The sequence below is a fragment of the Rhamphochromis longiceps genome, linkage group LG18 (genome assembly GCF_057381845.1).
Source record: "Rhamphochromis longiceps isolate RC_006_pf linkage group LG18, R_longiceps_female_GT1.1, whole genome shotgun sequence".
In the NCBI taxonomy this organism is placed as follows: Eukaryota; Metazoa; Chordata; class Actinopteri; order Cichliformes; family Cichlidae; genus Rhamphochromis; species Rhamphochromis longiceps.
In genome coordinates, this window is record NC_140574.1 from 9,989,327 (window position 1) to 10,008,798 (window position 19,472).

The 19,472-nt window shown below is 39.4% G+C and overlaps 1 protein-coding gene and 1 pseudogene across 2 annotated transcripts in view; both read left to right on the forward strand.

Moving 5' to 3' along the window:
- The window catches only part of glis1a (GLIS family zinc finger 1a), a 71,535-nt gene extending 56,688 nt beyond the window's left edge, over positions 1-14,847 (forward strand). The window contains exons 5-9 of the mRNA XM_085389188.1: positions 1,147-1,273; positions 4,493-4,646; positions 10,625-10,758; positions 10,845-10,943; positions 11,468-14,847. Of these exons, the coding sequence (XP_085245314.1) occupies positions 1,147-1,273; positions 4,493-4,646; positions 10,625-10,758; positions 10,845-10,943; positions 11,468-11,610 (657 nt within the window). The 3' untranslated portion in view covers positions 11,611-14,847. The remainder of the gene's footprint in view (positions 1-1,146; positions 1,274-4,492; positions 4,647-10,624; positions 10,759-10,844; positions 10,944-11,467) is intronic.
- A 1,592-nt stretch (positions 14,848-16,439) lies between these two features.
- On the forward strand, positions 16,440-19,461 carry LOC146647742 (uncharacterized; annotated as a pseudogene). The gene is made up of 3 exons (XR_014908590.1): positions 16,440-16,523; positions 17,413-17,509; positions 17,764-19,461. The product of XR_014908590.1 is annotated as an uncharacterized LOC146647742 (transcript).
- The last annotated feature ends 11 nt before the right edge of the window (positions 19,462-19,472 follow it).

The following is a 19,472-nucleotide window of genomic DNA, read 5'->3' on the forward strand; positions in this document are numbered from 1 at the left end:
TACATCTTGATTTTATTTCCTGATTGTTACCTCATGTTTAAAAGCAAATGAGATGCATGTTTGTTCCCGTTTAACCTTAAAGTTCAAAACAATGTTGTTCTTCCAGAATTTTTTTTCTTAAATATAGATAGTAGAGAACTGCTTCTTTATATAACTTTCAAAGAGAAAGGGGGCTTCTCGGGGGTTGCAGGTCTTATTTCTGGAGAACTACAGCAGCAGCAGGAGAGAGTGGGTATGTTTATGATTCAGTAGGATGAAATACAACAAAACAAAGTATTACACACACTCCCTGGAAGTCCGAATAGGGAGCCTATTGTTCTGCTTTATCTGGGCCTTGTTTGTTTTCTATGGCCTGTGAGTGACACTGGGGCTTTGTGTGTGTATTCGCATGCCTTGTTTGGTTTAAACAGAACCACGTGTGTTGGTAAGTTGTGACACAGTCGACACGCCCTGTGCTGCAGTAAACCCTGTGGGGCTAATTGGAACTTTGAAATATTAAAGATGAGCTTCTTAAGCTCCTCACGGGCATACATTTATTCGAGCTGATGTGTCACAGCGATTGAAGTTTCTGGCTTCGTGAACGCTACTTTGGGTGAGCATTTCTTGCTGATTATTCACGCCGCTTTTGTGGTTCCTGGGTGTCTGCCGCGAGCTTCTTCTGAATCCCGAAGCTGTCAATAAATTGTTTTGGAAAGTTCCGGGGGGATGTTCTGTTTAGCGCTGGAAAATAAAGCCAATTGTTTAGCCTTAACTTTGCTAGAACGTTTTTGGAATACGATTGCCTAATAAGATTTCTGGATTTTGTACCTCAAGAAGCTGGATCGCAAGATGAAACAAGAACCAGGCATCTGGTGCAAACTCATTTCTTTGATAATTGAACAGTAGAAAACCTCCTGCAGCTCGCTCACTGTGTTTTCAGTTGCTTTACTGAATGAAATCAAAAGAGAAGTCATTTAGTTTAAACTTGCATGGGAGCTGCGTTGCCCAACAGCATATAGTTGGAAGACAACTAAGCTGCAGCTTTAACGTAATTATTCTCATCCCTGCATGCTGGCAAACACCCACACTTGGTCACCAGCATGATAACACAGTGCTGTTATATGACATGTATCTATATGGCTGTAATGCGTTTTGTGTTGTTGTCAGGTTCAGGTGCACACGATGCTGGAATCTGACATCTTAAGTGACTGCCTGGCACGCCAGCATCTCCACAGCTCTGCCTCGTCGCACCAAAAAAACAGCTCACCTTTACCGGCTTTAGATGACTTCACAGGTATGTGCAGATGAAACGGTAGCAGAAGTCTGTGCTTAGCCTCCAGCGCCTCTCTGGAAATGAGCAAAACCCAAAAGAAAAGAGTGATTGCCCAAAACACCTGGGCTGTTAAGCTGTCTCTTTCATTTTCTCCCATGGCCTCATTTGCTCCTTTTCCTTTCCCTCCTCTCTCATTCCTTCGATGATAGCTCATCATGCCAGTGTTTACCTTGTCCAATTACTGGGCACCATGACTGTGGGCAAGTTGGCCTTCACCCCACTTGTCCTTCAGCTTCTCCAAACGGGTTTTCCAGCCAAGCTCTTTTTCTTTCCATTTCAATGGCTGAACCAGAATCAAGAAGCTGTCAGGTACACTGAGGCTCAGTTGGCCAAAGACAGTGGAGAGCGTCCAGGAAAGCTGTCCATGTCTATTACTTCAGACTACTCGCCGTTTTACTCAGAAGACTTTGAGGGAAAAGCCTCAAGCGGCACGCTATGAGCTATGTTTAGTCAGGGTGAAACAAGCATGTCAGTGTTTAATTTTGAAAAAATCCCAGGAGGACTTTTTCTTATCTCAAATGGCCAAATGTTATAGCCTGAAAACTGCTTTCTGTTGTGGTATACTAGGTGGATTTATGGTGACACACACTATCATTGTCAGCTTGGCTTAAAACCTAGTGCTGACAGCTTACTGATTGCATGCAGGTACAAGTTACAGATTTAAATGAACAACATGAAACTATATTTTTGATATTGAGCATTCAGCCCCTGTAGGCTTGAAATGTGGCTCTGAAAGGTTTACAGAAAAATGGATTACGCTGACCATGGAAACTCCTCAAAGTCTGCTTGCAACATAGTCTAATCCCCATCTGTCCATATGTGCACACTGTGTGTAATATACTTGTATTTACACCAGAAATTGTTTTTCTATAGCACATTGAGTTGCTCATCAGTGGGGGGAAATGTCACTACTGCACGATAATTTGGAAGAGTTTCATTTAACTATAAATTGAGTATTTTAATATTTTCGACAGTTTTGTTTGCCTACAAGGAGCCAGACTTTCTTGCCATTTTTTAAAGTGGTCTTGAGCAATAATTCTCTAGGCTTTCTAAAGGTCTTTCAAAGCTTTTCTTTGAACATTGGCTGCTTTTTTTTGTTACTCATTTTTAGTCCAATCCTTGTAAAAGGGACCTAATTGAATCAGTGTTGTGTCTACACAGACAACTTTGCAAAGAACCCATTTTAAATTATGTCTGCAGGCACCTTGGTACCAACAATCTGTTGCAAAAACATAATTTCTTCCCAAACTTAACAAACACACCCACCAAATGTTAGGAAATACCTAACACAGGACTTGAGAGGAAAATCTAACCCCTCAGGTGATCCATCTACTGTTCACTGAAGCCTCATCAGAAATGTGAAGAGAGGCTGAGGTATGCCAAATTACTCAGTAACTGGACTGAAGATCACTGGCAACAGCTGTTATTGGGAAATGAATACGAATTAGAGTTTTATTGGCCTTTCAGTATTTATGGAGGAGGTCAGTAGAGCAGTACAAACATCCCTACAGCCATCTGTAAAACATGGAGGAGGCTCTGTCATGGTCTGGGGCTGCTTCTCAGCCAGCGGTGTTGGGGCGCTTGTCAAAATTGAATGATTGCAGAAGAGTACAGTCAGATTTTAATCCACCATGTTATACCATCTGCAAAGCATCTGACTGATATTAGTTCAATTTTTCACCATGAAAATTATTGCGGACAGTAGAAGCATACCTGGATAGAAGAGCCAACAGTGGAGCACTATCAGTCATGGACTGACTTCCTCAGAGCCCAAACATCAGCATTGTTGAAGCAGTGTTGCATTATCTTGACAGAGAAAGGAACAAGAGGCAGCCAACATCCAAAGATCTTTGAATGTCCTTCCAGAAGCCTGGAGAGCCGTTTCTGAACACTACTTAAAGAAATTGCAAGACAGCTTGAGAGAATTCAGGCTGTGCTGAAAAATAAAGTGCAACACTGAGTAGAGTCAGCCTTTCATTTCTTTATATTTTATTGGTGTTTGTTATAATACAATTCAATACAGCTTGAACCCAGTGAAAATCATCATTACAGGTAGTGATGTGATAGTGATGTAGTAGGAAGATTTAACGGCACAGATGCTCAGCAACTTTTATTTATATATCAATCAATCAATCCATTTATTTATAAGGTCATTTAAAAACAACACAGGTTGACCAAAGTGCTGTACATAGTAAAAAAGTAAAAAAGTAGAAGAAACCCACACAAAGAACAAAGTAAAACACAATTTTAACACAATTAAAAGGTAGAGAGTAAAAATGTGTTTTCAGATGGGTTTTAAAAATGTTGGAAAGATCCTAATTTCAAGAGGCAGACTGTTCCAAAGTTTGGGCGCAACTATCGCAAAGGCCCAGTCTCCTCAGTTTTTCAGCCTGCTTCTCAGCTGACCTGAGAGTTCTATTTGGAGTATTTTTAGTTAACAAATCAGAGAGGTATGACAGAGCTAATCCATTTAGAGATTTAAAAACAAGCAATAAAATTTTAAAATCAATTCTACAACGTCCTGGAAGCCAGTGTAAACAAGCCAAGACTGGGGAAATATGGTCATGTTTACGAGTGCCTGTCAAGAGTATGAAAATATATGAAAATAACCAGAGTACAGCCAGTTAGCAACTAGTTGAGTTAAGCCTCGACTGACAGGAAAGGTGTTGCAGGCTGACACAGATTTATTGCAACACCCTGGTAATCTTTCTGCATTTCTAAATGCCAGTTATCTTAAAACATTCACCAGTCTGTCTAAAACTAATCAAAGTCGTTCTGTCTGACTGTGATTGTTTGTGCAATTGCTGTGCAATTGAAAGTATTTACCCAGTGTATGAGGAGATTGCACACTCAGCCTCCGGGCAACCAGTTAGTTGCCACAACTACTTGCGGTCGATCTCTGACAGCAAAAGATGTGAGAATGAAAAGCATTGCAACACTTCCTAAACTTTTGGTGTTTGGAAAACTTGGCTACATGTAATTTGGCGTTGAAGTGAAATACGTTGCAGTTGAAGTTTCTAATGATTCTAATGTTAACTCCTACTCTATTGTAACTGTTATATACATCATCCAACCTTTGCTGCAGAGACCTCAGACTAGATGTGGGACCAGATGTGGAGGTGGATGCTCAAAATGTTTGGTGGAGCAGATTTACTGAGGTTATCTGTGGCTCTCTTTCAGGTGTGTACTCAAACAGCAGCAGCACCGCCCACAGTCGGGGGAATTCAGAGTTTCTGCCCCCATCAGCAGACTCGAGGTATCCAGGCCTGGAGGGAAACTTTGATGCTAATAGCCCAATATCTTCATTAACAAGCCCGGGGAGCATGAGAGAGGGGTGAGTGTAAGATCAGAGCAAGTTCAAGTTAAATGCGGTGCATCCCCTGAGCATTTATTTATTTATTCATACAACGAAGCTGGACTGGAAACAGTCCACTTAGTTTTTATAGCAGAGTAATAGATGTTTAGTGACTTGCTTATGGGCAAGTTTATCTTCTGATGGAAGTTTATCTTCCCCAAGGTTGCATCTTGTTGTACCATTGTGAATATTTTCTTTCATATAATAAAAAGCAAAGAAACATCTATCATTTTTAATTTCTACACTGTCATGTATTTCAACATTGGGCTGCTTTTATTTCTTGGGAAGGAGATTACTTTACTGACATTTAACAATAAAACAAGAGGCAAACGTAAAATAGTCAGTTCATCCAAATCACAAAAATAAAGAAAAGACATATTTTCCTACTTACCCCTCGTGGTGTCTGGCAAGGTTTTCAGTTATCTGCTGCTGGGATTTCTGCTGCCAACTCACTACAGTGGAGCTGAATAAGATCTCATGTGGCAGTTTTTATTCAGAGTTATTTTCTACTATAGATAAAAATAGTGAAAACTAACAGACCTCAATTTTATGCTCCTTTCTGTATCCTTTTCAAGGATTCGCCCCCAAAACCTCTGCTTTTATATGTCCTAAACGTATTGTTTAAACATATCTGGCATGTATTAAAGTGTTTCTAAGCTGCTTAACACTTCTGAGCAGTCCGGCTCTGTTCCATATCAAACACTGAAGCTTCAAAGTGATACTAAAGATTTCACAGTCATTTTGTTTTGCTTTCCCTCATCTCTGATTTCTAGAAAAAGCCAGAGAGATCCGAGCTTGTGCATTCTTGAATAAACCAGAGACATTATCACCAGAGATGGAGTTATGGCTTTGTGGTCGCACTGATTGGGTAGTTGGAGACCACAGAACTTATGTGCACTGTAAGCTGAGACAAATTTTCTCTAGGCAAGTATAAAAGTAGAAGTGAGACTAAAAAGATACAGCTGAAAGCCTCCAGGGCTGCAGTTTCTGGACAATAGGGCCTAAAATTATTGGTCATTGAAGGTTTGCCCATAAAGTAACTTTTATTGGCACTATAGTAAAAACAAAAACAGTCTGTCTAATAAAATAGCATCAATAAAGGCCAGAATAACATTTTTGTGGTTTAATAAATGATATAAAATATTACCATATAATGCACATTGTTTCATATGAAATTCTTCCAATATTTCCAAGGGTTGTTTTCAAGTGGCCTTTCGGTGTTTGGCTTAAATGTTAAGATTGGTTGTTTTCTCTGAGCACTGATTTCAACAGGTTTAAGCTTTAGGGTTCATCATTGACCCTTAGGGTTGAAATGAAAGTAGCAAAAGGTCTACTATGTATAGTTGTGACTTTTCCAGAAAGGCAGGCAGAGGAGATACTGCCCAATTCATCAGCGAGAAAAGTGGACTAGACAAAAACATATCCTTCCATGATTTTGTGCCACTTGTCTTTTATTCTTTTATTTATGCCGACAGCCTCGTGTGTCTTACTTTACTTAGACCACTTAGAAGTGCAATTAACTAGAACTCCTTCACTGATAATACCTGAGTGTGATACAATACAGCTGATTTAAATAGCTAAATTACCTCCTTAGCGTGTCTTGAAGTTTTCCAGAGGCCTGGTAATGAACTAATCATTTGATTCAGGTTTGTTGACCCAGGGTAATATATCTAAAACCTGCAGGACACCGGCCCTTGAGGCCTGGAGTTCTCCACCCCTGGTTTATGGGATACATATTGACATTTAAGCCAACCTCACTTCTATCCCTTAGTGATATTGTGCAAACTGCAAAAGTAGTCTGCATGTTTAAGTGATGGCGAATCCACTGATTAGAATTGAAGCTGAAGAAGGTTTTTTTATTTTTTTATTTTTTGGTCAATGTCATCTTTTTTGAAAGGATTCAGATTTGACCCTGACTGTTAAAGCAAAGTGCATTGTATTGATTAGACACATATCTGAGATTGTTTATGGAAATGCTTAGTGATTTTTAAAATGTAAGAAATATGTATCAATGGAAATTTGTCTCAACGCAGAAGCTTTTTTTTATTGCAAGATCTTTATTTTTTTTTCTTATGATTACAAATGAAAAAAGTCCACTTCTGTTTTTCAGATATTCTTACACGTTACGGTTAGTTGTTCCTCTTTGAAAACTACTCAAGAAGTTACTGTATTTGTAGTGATAAAACTACATCATAAATGTATGTGTGCCAGCCACAGGCCTTGGGTTGAGGAGATTGTATTGTGTCGGTCAACCAATATATATACAAGAAAACACAGAATTTGTAAGTACTATTTGATCTGGATTTCATCACATATTTCACTTCTAAAACCACTTTAAAGTTTACAAAACAAATACAGATTTTAATAAATCAAACATTTGATGCTTTTGTGCATTTTTAGGAACTTTGCTCACCTCTCTCAGAATCTCTCCGGCTTCCTAAAATGTGCAGCTACAGTAGAGCTTCCATGAAGCTATGCACAATCCGTCCATTGACGTCTCTTTATAGCAGCGGAGGATGTCATTGAATCCCACTGGTGCCCACAGTATATGACAACCTGCCAAAGCTAATACCAGACAAGCACTTGATTTTCCACAAAATGACTTAGACGAGAGACGTTAAACACGTGAAAGTAAATTATCTTTTCTTCATGGTGCAGGCAGCATCATGCTCTGACCTCATAGGGAGGCCAATGTTTACTCTGGCTGTAATGAGCCATTTTGACGTCTTTTAATAATTTACAGAGGCCCGCAGTGAGGCTTGTCCATCAGTTTAGTATTTGTGATGCACAGTGTTTGTATATATTGTGCGGTTGGAAGAGAGAGGTAGCGTGGTGCTGGATTTGCATTTTTTTGCAGCAGCGTGTCCATCAGATACAGGCACACTAACCAGGATAGCGCTCACACAGAAACACTATTATACACGTTGAAGGAAGGCGATGTAATGAAGTTTATTTTGCAGAAACTCCAAGTGACATTGGACCTAAATAGCCGCTTTAAGTGAAATCCTTCACTTTTTTTACTTGCTGTAGCTCTAAAATGAAATGCTTGTGCTGTAGTTTCCCTAAGCACTTAGTGGTAGCACTTAGATCCCATTAAATCTCCATCTGTATTGCACAGATTTAACGTAATCCCCTGTGATCCATTAAATCCATATCACCGAAATACTTTCAAAATTCAAATTCGAAACATCAGGTTTGTGATCATAAGCTGGCACCAATTAAATGCAGCACAATGCGCAGAAGATCTTAAATTCTGCAAGCTGGATTCCTTTCATTCTGCATAAGCAGTAAGGATGGCAGCTGTAGTTAGTAAGAAAAACGTGAGTCCTGCAGAGGGTCAGTTGGTAAAATATGATCAGACAAAAAGTTTCCTGAGGTTTACTGACAGCCGCGTCCTCAGCCCTGGGCCCTCGGTAAGCTCGTGCATGTGAGCAGTTGGGCACACCGGCCACAAAGTGACAGATCGACCCAGCACAGCTCAGACATCTCAACTATGTTGTTGCAACATTACAAGAATGTAAGCCGTGGCGCAGACGGCGTTGTTTATAGTTAAGGTCAGCGCTGATGGTTCAGGGGCCAGTGAGGGGAAATTCAAAGATGTGTTGAATTCTTTTGCCTTGCAGTCATTGCAGCACATTCATTTCAACAGCCACGCTATATCAAAGGCCACGTTGTTTACATAATACTATACAAAACCTGGATTTTATTACCTCGGGAAGCCACAGCCATCTGTAAGTTATATCAGTTTGGGTTTCAAAAAGTCCTTCTGATTAATTTTGGCTTTTATTGTATTTCTCCAATGAAAGCAGAGACTGTTAACTTAAATGTAATAGCATCTGACATGGGAAATGGGTAATAAAGAGACTTGGGGATGATAAATGAGAGATATGTAAAGAAATCTCCAAACATTTCCTCTTTTTATAGCTGATCAGATGCGAAAATATACGATGTTCAGACCAGCAGCCATCGGTATCTCTGACAAGGCCTGGCTTGTTTATGAAGCCCACTAAAAGTCTTCCAGCAGAAACCAGTGCTGTTTGGCTCTCTGGGGACCAATATGCTGCAGTACATCATCCAGGAAAGCCTTCAGGCCACATGAAATGCTGAGAGTGGGCTCTTTGAAGGTGGAAGGGGGGCACTTGAATACCGTACGGGGTTTTTTTGTTTTTTTTTTCAGCTGCGTATCTCCTTAGAGAGAAATTCAGCTGCCTTTCTTTCTTCTCGTCGACTTGGCTCCACTGACTCATTCGTTTCCATGTTGAGTCAGAGTGTTTGTGCACAGTCAGCACATTCTTGCAGCAAAGAGATGGATACAGCTCTCTGCAGCACATTACCCTCCTGAGGTGGAAACGCTTTCTTATACAAACTGCACTGTTTGCAGAAGAGAAGTGTTTACATGTTTCTGATGTATACAGCGGTCAGCTGATGTTTATCTGATTTAATTACCTGAAAACCTCGTGCCCTGGGTTCATTGTATCAGAGTCAGTGTTGTTGCTTACATTGATTGAAACCTTCCCTATGAAATAATTTTCACAATTTAGTTTAATACAACTAAGATTGAAGTTCCATCAATCAGAGAGTTACAACATCATTATCGTTTTACCATAATATTTATTGGCTTGGAAAACTTGTGTTGAATTTTATGGTGCTTAACAAACGCTGATATACATCTCAGTGTGACAGAAACTTTCAGCAGTTCAGCAGAAGTGAAGGTCAGGCCAAAAACAGCATTAGTGTAGAAACAGGCCGGGCTGAGTCAGTCACATACAGGATCAATTCTCTGGAAACTTCATTTCCACTTTAAAAAAAATAAATAATAATTTTTGAGTTAAACCATCAAACCTGTCACTTTCAACTTGTACTTAGATTTGGTCTTTAAATGGCTTCAGTAGGACCTGTTGACACGTAGCACTCCATCACTATGATGAATGTGGTCAGTGTTTATTCATTTTAACACTGAAACACACGCAGTAATCAGTACTGGAGTTTAAAGTTAACCGTGTTTGTGGAGAATAGTTTGATGTTACTAACTTTAGAAATCTTAAGTCATCTCTTATTTCTTTATGGTTTACTTCCAAGGAGCTGGACTTTCTTGTAATTATTTAAAGTGCTCTTGAGCAACAGTTCTGCAGTTTCTGGAGGTCTTTAAAAAAAATTTTCAAAGAACTATTAACTGAAAACTTATCTCAATGTGGTGTGGAGTGTGTCCTTAACCTCCTAAGACCCGAACTCTTTCATGGCATTTTTTTTTTTAAATTTTCTTTGCTATTTGGGCTGATTGGAACCTGATGAATATAAAAACAAAGAATTACCAGATTTATTTATTTTTTTACCTGATTTTTGTTTCTTTGAAAAATTAGATCCACTTATGAGGACATTCGTCTTAAATTTCAGTAGAACGGTGGCATTATAATGTCCTCGTAAGTGGATATCAGGCCCTTGCAGAGTAAAATTTAGTATTGTGGTCTAGACAACCCATAATGTGATGTCCACATATGTGGACGCCAGGTCCTAGAAGGTTAAGCAAACTGGTCCAGTTTTGCCTAAAAAACAAAAGGAAAAGTGATGGGCCTAAAAATGATCTACGGCAGTTTCTGAAAGTCATGTCCTTAAGAAATATTTAAAAAATCTACCAAAGACCTGACGCACGACCTGAAAAAGGCATCTGGCCCATCAGTTGATCCATCTACTGTTATCTGTCTACTTGAGAATAATCAGGAATGATTTCACTGGTTGGATGTCTGTGAAGAAGCCATTTATAAGGAAGGTGAGCAAGCAGAAAAGGTGGTCATCTGTGGCAGCAGGGCTTAATCCAAAATTGGCCTGGTGGTTGGTTGTCTGGTTGTTGGGGTTTTCTCCACATTACTGTAGAGTTTTTACCTTACAGTATAAAGCGCTTTGAGGCAACTGTTTTTGTGATTTGATGCTAGATAAATGTTTATGTTGTGCGTTTCCAGGAACAGACCAGCTTCCTTGTTTGTGTCCGCTGACGTGATCCCAGCGAGTCCCTGCTCAGACAGAGTAGATGTCCGGCTGCAGGGCTTCCAGAAAACCTACAACCACCAACAGCAAGTGTTCTCGCAGCAACACGGTACAGACAACATCAAGTCAAGTAATGTGAGTGAGGCGTGTGTTCAATGCCATGCTTCATCTTCGTCTACTCTGTGATTCTCCTAGGCTGCCTGTATGGAGAGGGAAAGATGGCTCAGGCACCCAGCGATGGAGGTTTTGAGCCTGCAAGTTACTTCACCAACCAGCCCGCCTCCCACTCTACAGGTGAGACGTCAACTACACAAATGTAGCTTGTTGCTAACTATATCTGTGGTAACCTGTAGTTTTATTTCAGAGCTGAAATAAGCTTTCTAATGCAATTTTAAAAAGATCTATATAGCTGATAATTATCTGACTAAAGAGTAAAACTTTACTGAGGCTAATAGCTTTTTATCCGCTTGTTGTTAATTTGGTCAATTAAAGGTTTTTAGAGCCTTTTTACTAAAAGCAGCTACTGAAAGTGACACTATAAGAACAGTGGGAGCAAACTGAGACTAAACATTTACTGAGCAGACAGATAAACAGTGAGCTGTAGTAGGTTTTAATATTGCCTCATGGTTTCCATGCTGTTATTTGATGCCATTTATTATAAAACATTGATTATAGTTGCTCAAACAATTATGAAGACAACTATCTGTTTGCATTTTTTTTAAAACCTCCAACTAAACTCTTTCCCATATGTAATAATAAAACCTTTCACATTTAAATAACTCATTTGCTGTGTTGTTTTTTTTTTTTCCTTCTGTCAGGGTTTGACTTGCTGCAGGACCTGCAGGGTCAGGCGGGGGGCGGTTACTCCTTGCCTCCCTGCCCAGACGACAGCTTCCTCTTCCAGGCAGGTGGTGTCGACCGCTGCCTCAGTCAGATTTACTCCGTCTATCTGGACTCGTGATGGACACCCAGAAATATTCTATGCAGCATGAATGCGACAGCTGACAATCACTCACTTGTGTATATATATATCTAAGGAGCATTTTATCAGCATTGTTCCTTTTTTGGCAAGAGAAAAAAGCCAGTGGGAGTTTAAATGGTACAAAAATAACTAGAGGCTGAAAAACTCTTGTTAAGCTGTGGATCTGTGGACAAACAAACAAATGGCCAAAAGGGAAAATCACAGAGAGACAGTATTGTGCAAGAGTCTTGACCCACCCAACATTTCTTTATATTTCACTAGCAAAATGGGAAATAGGCAATGCCATTTGTTGAAATGTTCAAAGATATAAGGCAGAAACAGTGTTTGCAGATTTCTAAAAAGCTTGAAAGTCAATATCTGGTATGATGCTTTCATTTAATTTCTTTAAGTAGTCTTTAGGAAATGTCCTCCAGACTTCCTGAAGAACATTTAAAGCTTTTCTTTGGATGTTTGCTGCATTGAGCTCTGTGCTCTGTCTACATGATCCCATACTGTTTCAGTAATGTTGAAACAGGGAGCCCAGTTCATGACCGATACTGTTCCGTTGTGTGTTTTTCTATTCAGGTAAGCTTTTACTGCATCTTCAGTGTGTTTGGGAGCGTTGCCACTAAGATGATTATCAGACGGTACTGAATGGTGGACCGAAATCTGACAGTATCAGATCTGACAGGATCCCCAAGGGCATGTCTGTCAGATGATAATACTATTACTAGAATAGCGTTATAAGCCTGCCACTTCTTCGTTTGTCCCTTGCTTGTTCAGTTCCCTAAAATTCTTTAAAGATGCTGCTCAGAGGTCAGTGTAAAGTGGCTTAATAAACAAAAACATTCCTGTGAAAATGCTCAGGTACAAGCTCTAACCAGTGTCCAAAGAAAAATGTTGAAAGACTTTCAGAAAGCCTGGAGGGCTATTGCTCAAGAGCACTTTAAAGATTACAAGAGTGTTTGGCTGCTTGGAAGTAAAGTATAATGAAATTAGGAGTTGGTCAAGATTTCTGCACAGTATTCTCAGTAGCAAAGTAGCAATGACTTTTTTTTTTTTTTCTAAATTCAAAAATGACCACAACATTTGTGTTTTCTGGATAGAAGGAGCTGCAGACTTCATTTTATTTGTCTTTGTCTCCAATGTTGATCTTAGCTAGTGAGGACACTTCTGCCTCTGCAGTGGCTTGGTTTGTAGGAGATAATCAAAGAAGTAATCCATAATGCAATGCTTCCCAACCTCGTGTGGGTACACAAAGTGGAATGTAGAAGATGATTACAAAGACATCAGTAAAACGAAACATCCACATTCACAAAATGTTCTAATTTCATATTTTCTTGTTGTTTGTGTGTAAATATGTTTTTAAATGTTTGCAGTCCTCACAGTGATTTAGATAAAACAGTGGAGGTTCGAGAATAACTCAAAGACATAAAGTTGTAAATAAAACGCTCAGATTCAGCTTTTTAATTCAACACATTCAGCAGTTTAAACATTTCAAAGCTTAGTCCAGCGTTTGGGAGAGATTCTTGCTGTGTGTTTATCTGGGTTACATAAGAAGACCGATATCTCTTTCTTGTTGTTGTATTAACTATGAAGCTACAGCTACCAGCTGGTTAGCTGAGTGCGGGATAAAGACTGGAAACAGCTAGCATGGGTCTAACAAAAGCAATAAAATGGACCTAAAAAACATCCACAGAAGATGCTTTCAGCTGCTCCCTTCTTTCCAAGGGGAGGCGTAGCAAATGGTTCCAACCATTTCCTCCTGATAATCAGTCTATTCATTTATGTTTCCAATGATATCTCATGTGTTTGTGTGGCCTCTGATCCAAAGAGACAGGAAATCACAATAAAGTTAAACTGAAAGATACTTTTTTCCTGTAGTTCTCAGGAGGATATACACTCGGCTTTGCTGATGCAGTGTCCCTCCCACATTCATCCAGGCTTGGTTCTGGCACTGAGGGAGTACACTGGCTTGAGTCACTAGAGGCTGGGTTTGTGTCTCCTCCCAGTCTTAATTTTTTTTTTTTTTTGTATGTATGTAAAACAAATGAGTCGACCACAAAAATGCTCAGTTGAATGTCTGAATAGAAATCTATAAACTGGAGTCTTAACATTTAGATGTGCTGTGAAGGGTTTTCACTTATTCAAAGCAAATTCATGTATGGAACCTCTGACATTTATAGTTTTATAAACATAGCCCACATCCTGTACAGCTGCAGTTTATGATGTCCTTGCCTGTAGCTACAGGTAGCACCTCAGTCAGTTACACAGAGGCCTATCAACAAATGTTGGTATTAAATATCCTGGACACTTAAAAAAAAATGTTGACATTAAGGTATTTAATGTAAAACTGTAAATTCTTTTCTGTATCTTGGCAATGACTGAGGGTTAATTTGGTCTGACAATAATTAGATCCTCTAGGAGTGTAGTGGTTTACATATTTTCCTAATAAGTAAAGAAAGTGTCTTCTCCCAGTTTGAGACTGGGAAGCACAACAGGAAGGGCATCAAGTGTTTAAAGATATCTCAGACAATCAAACTACCTGCTGTGGTGACTCCTTATGAATAAAAGAGCAGCTGAAAGTAGCTTTTTAATAGAGCAGTGGAAGTTGTTTCATTTTATCCCGTTCATATGTGTGTGAAGTCAAAAGGATGAATTTTAGCATGCTTTATGGTGTGCACAACAATATTCTGTCTCAAGTAGGAAGCTTGGAAAACATTTTAAAGCTGTATGAAGCTATTTCCAGTCCTCGTGTGAAGCTAACCTAACCCAGCTGCAGCCTTACACTAAACAGTCATCATATGTAGCTCGCAACAAGAAAGACATCATCTGAAGATAATAATTTACTCCTTTAAGGTCATAGTGTGTGTTTGTGAGTAACCAGATTATCTTGTATCTGCAGTGTCAATGAGCAAACTCACTCTGCTTGTGACTAGAGGGGAAACTGCAGCAGATACCCAAAAGAGGGCTGCTGTATAGAAATGTTCCAGAAATGTCACAAAGGGGAGTTGATTTTGATGAAACAAACAAAACTATGCAATAAACTGCACTAAAATAAAGTTATTCTCAAAAACAGGACAGCAGTATAATCGTGTGACTCGTTTCTTCAGCGTGCTGCCTTTTATGTGTTTATTGTACAGTTTCAATCAGTGTTATTTTCAGTGTTTACAGTATCTTCTCTGCACTCTTTTCTGTCTCGGCTTAGAGACTTTGAGAAAATGACCAACCAGAAAATGTTTACACTGATTTTGTAGTAATTTTGTAGAGTTTTCTTACTGAACTGTATAAAAATGCATCTGTCTTTTATACCAAAATAAAAAGAATCTGTTTGTATTTGCTTGTTTTTGTTTTGTTTTTAAGTACTGAATCAGTACTGCATTTTAGTGTGAAATGTGACAAACAATGATTATAATTCTTAATTTTGTTATTTTGGGTTTTCCATGTTTAGAAGTGGACGATCTTGGTTGGGTAATGCTGCCATCTACTGGACCAGCTGGATCAAGTTCATTCCCACTCTAAATTGTAAGACTTTTGAAAGGTTACTAGCTACATTTCCTAGAGCAATAGTTATAAGAAAATGGTTTTAGAACATGAAATGATTGGATTATGCTGCATTAGAAACAAAAAACACAAGTACACATACTTCAGATTATTTTCAATCAAATTATTTATTTCTACATCCCTCCAGTTCATCTCAGTCATCTCAAGGTGCTTAATATTGTATTAGCATTCCTGCATGACCAACTACTTGGTGATGGTGCATTGAAGAGAACTCCCTGAACCAGCTTAAAGAGGGGCAATCATGCCATGACCGAATGGAGGAGGATCAACAAATAAGACAAAACACAAAACTACAGGCAAGAGCAGAGAAAAGTTACAGTAGCGCCATATAAACGCACTAGGAGTGAAAAGAGGAGAATTGGTGCATCATGGGAAGTCGCCCAGCAGGTTGGGCCTACAGCAGCACAGCTAATGCCACAGTCACATTAGAACAAAGCAACCAATCGGTCTGAATTTATAAGTCAGACAGCAGTTATTTGCTAACCTTTGTCTGTCTCCCACCAGCTTACCTTTACAACTGGCCACCCAAAGGTTTAGGGTGGTTTAGCATGTGGCACATTCAATCTCTGGGCCACCAGCTGCAACTATTTGCAATCAGTTGCCAAATGCAACCACGAATTGTTCCTAGTTGCAATGAATTAGCCATTCATTTTTTACTCTAGTGTGATTGATTCATAAATGATCATCCAGAATCTTCATGAAAAATGAAAGCTTTGAGTCTAATCTTAAAAGTAGAGAGGGTGTATGTCTCTGAGCTGGTTGCATAGGACAGAGGCCTAACACCTGAATCCTTTCTCTAACATTGTACTTTTAGAAACTCTAGGAACCAACAACAAGCCTGCAGTCTGAGAGCAAAGTGCTCAGGTTAGCTAAAATGATATTGTGAGGCTTTTAAGGTATGACAGGGCCAGATTACTCAGCACTTCTCCCTTTGTAGTCCTCTGTTAATACACTTCCTGCAGGATTTAGCAGCACTAGCCATGTAATCAATTCAGCTGCTCTTCATCAGAGTTAAGACGATGTTACATAGAGGTCAGGAAGTCGAGAAGTTCATATTAAAAAGACAAATGCAGGGAAACAGAGTGAGGCAGGTCCGGGAAGAGAAGCTGATAGCTCAAAAGGCTTCAATTAAATATATAGAAACCAGGTCTAATATTCAAAATATACTGTAATGACGATGTTACCGTCTACTACAGTAGGGGGCGACTTGCACCTTTAGTCTAACCACAGTAAACCTAAAGACGAGGAAGTAAAGTTGCCCGTGAGCAGTCTGTCACGTAATTTCCTGCAACCTGTGGAGGTAACTGTCGCGGAGGTCCGTCTGCATCTGTTTTTGTTTTCTCACAGCGGTAAGAATATTTTCTAAAGTTACGTTACATTAAACTTGAATATACCGAAGAATCTAGTGTGTGACAGTCTTAAAGTGTTAAACCTGTCAAAGCGAGTGTTTGTTTTTAGCTGTCAGCGCTTGAGATAATCACGCATGCGCAGACCAGAACGTCCTTTATTGGTCACAGCTGATTGGTGTAGAAAAAGGTTCTTCAATACTTTATCTGAATTGATAGACACTTTAAATATTTACTGGTTTGACGGGGTTTTGTTATATTAGTGTGAATTTGAAGGTTCAGTGTGTGTGTGTGTGTGTGTGTGTGTGTGTTATTGTTCATTGTTCAGTCTGTTGTGTGGCTGATGATGATTTTTATTTGTCAGAGAGGCAGAAAACATATTTTGGATAATAAACTGCATTTGGTAGCAAAATTGTTTCTTTTTGAATCAGCTTTAAAATAAATTCTTACATATAGCTCATTTTTAAGATTGTGACTCTTGGAGCTTACTGTGACTCTTGGAGCTTACTGTGACTCTTGGAGCTTACTGTGACTCTTGGAGCTTACTGTGACTCTTGGAGCTTACTGTGACTCTTGGAGCTTACTGTGACCCTCGCAGTTGACAAGCCTAACAACGTGTAAGGAGACGGTTGGCATTTAACCTAGTCACTGTCCTGGAAACCGGCTCCTAATGTGGGCTGTGTAGTTTATTCTTTCATAATTTATAAAATAACCACATAGAACAAGTAATAATGATAATAAAAAAACTGTTTTCCAGATGCATCCATCCATCATCATCATATGTTTTATTTTTGTATAAAGGAAAAAGTAAATAAAAATATGATGAAGGATGCATCCATCCATAATTAAGACTGGATGCCAGTTAAAGAGTAAAACTGGGAATTGTTTACAGCTGGGCTGCCCTCTGTGTCCCAAATTCACCACCACACGTGCAAGGACCATGTGCAGACATCTGGAGTCCCACATCAAAAATGCAGTTTATTTCCAAGGTAAGCTGATGACAAGAGGAAATAAATGTGGGCTTCTTTTGATTAACAGCGTTGCATTTACCGTACATTTAAAGGTCAACAGTTTTACTTACTCTTACCAACTCTGATTTGGAGTCAGTAGATCAGCTTTAGAAGAAAGCTAGAGTTACTTTGAAAGAAACGTGATTTTTAAATATTTATGCCATCGCATCACTGAGTAAAATCACAGCTGGACAGCTAAATTCCTAACTGTGATGTATGGCTGTCCCTTGCAGATACAAACATTTGCAGATGCAACCTGCCTTGCCGAGACACGGGTCATTACCACTGCCCGCACTGTGAGAAAACAATCATGCGCAAAGAGGATATGACATTACACGTAACTGGATGTCGAAACACATGTGATACAGTGCCACCTTCGGCAGAAATCAGGGCACCTGCATCATCGTCATCATCCTTTTTCACTCCCTGTGCTCCCCAGCAGAGGTCAGCGCAGCCTCCTTTGGAGCGTAACCTTCCCACATCAGCTGGAGAGGACTCTGTAATGTCAGACCATTGTTGCACACTTGTGTCACCTGTTGACACTCCGCCATCCTGTCAGCCAAACTCGGCTCCCCCTCCAGACGCCTGTAAACCACCTGCCGAGGCGGCACAGTCTGAAGCCACAGAGCTGCTCTCTTCACGTGTGATGTATTTAAAGTCAGTGAAGTGCCCTCACTGCGCCGTCGTTCTCTACAAAAAGAACTTATTGGTGCACATACAAAGAAAACATTAAAGCTGCATCTCATAGTAAAAGCAAAGGTGTTAGTAAAGCTTATGGCCTCTTTGACTTCCCAAAAGGCATTCATGTGAGACTTGGATGACTGAGCTGCCTCAGAACAACAGTGGGGGCTGTTCAGTGGATCATTGACAGTATGTGGAGAAAAACACAGTAGAAAATTTGCTGACACATATGTATTCCACACTGAATTGATTATATTTTGGTCTTTATATTATAATTTCTTGTTTAGAGGGAATTCAACATATTTTTTTGCACTTTATTAAAGGAGCTTTGTTTGGTTCACAGTTCCATATGAGTTTAGGTCTCCTCTGCCTCCATGTAACCTCTTCTGATTGGTTGCCTATCACAAGCATAAGGCTTGAACAGCAGATGGATGGAGCTTCTTTGTGGCTGAGATGATCATATTTGGGATATCCACTCTCACTGGCATCATACAGATCCAAAAGTATAGAAGATCGCCTGAAACTGAGTGTTCAAGTTAATTATTCGGTGGTCAAAGATCACAACATTTTGACAATACCTGAAATATTTATGTACCAAGTCTTATAAAATTTCACTTAAAAGGGAAACCAGGTTAAATGTGTCAATATTCAGAATAGAGAAAACAAAATCTGGAAAGTTTTCAACTTTACGTCTCAGGAACAGCTGGTCAAATTTTGAGAGTGTGTTGGTTTAGGCCGAGGCAGAAGTCCTAAAAAAACTAACTCTGTGGAGCAGAGCATCAGTGAAGCTGGCCCGTGCATATCTTTGTAGTTGCAATCATGTATTTGCAGTTTCCCTTTCAAAGCAGGAGAGCCACAATACAAGGGGCATCGAGATGATCAGTATTTTATTTATTTTAAAGTGAGTGAGGGAATGAATTTGCAGTGTGTAACGTTTCTGTCAGAAATCGGTCCATAATGAACACAAGTGCAGTAATTGCACTCTGCAGTAAGCCACTTTCATTTAGTTTTTTTCTTCTTCTCTCATCTGAAATTTGACTGTTATTTTATGAAACCTTTATTAAATCTTTTTCAAACTGCCACAATTACTGGGACTTGGAACAATCGGAAGTTTCTAAGATGAATTTTTGAATCTTCCAGTATATAAGTCTGACTTTAATAAATGCCTATATTTCAGAGGCTATACTCCTTCACTTTTACTTGAGTAATAAAGTTGAATCGTTGATTCAACTCTTGCCAAAGTATCTGTACCCCTGCTAAA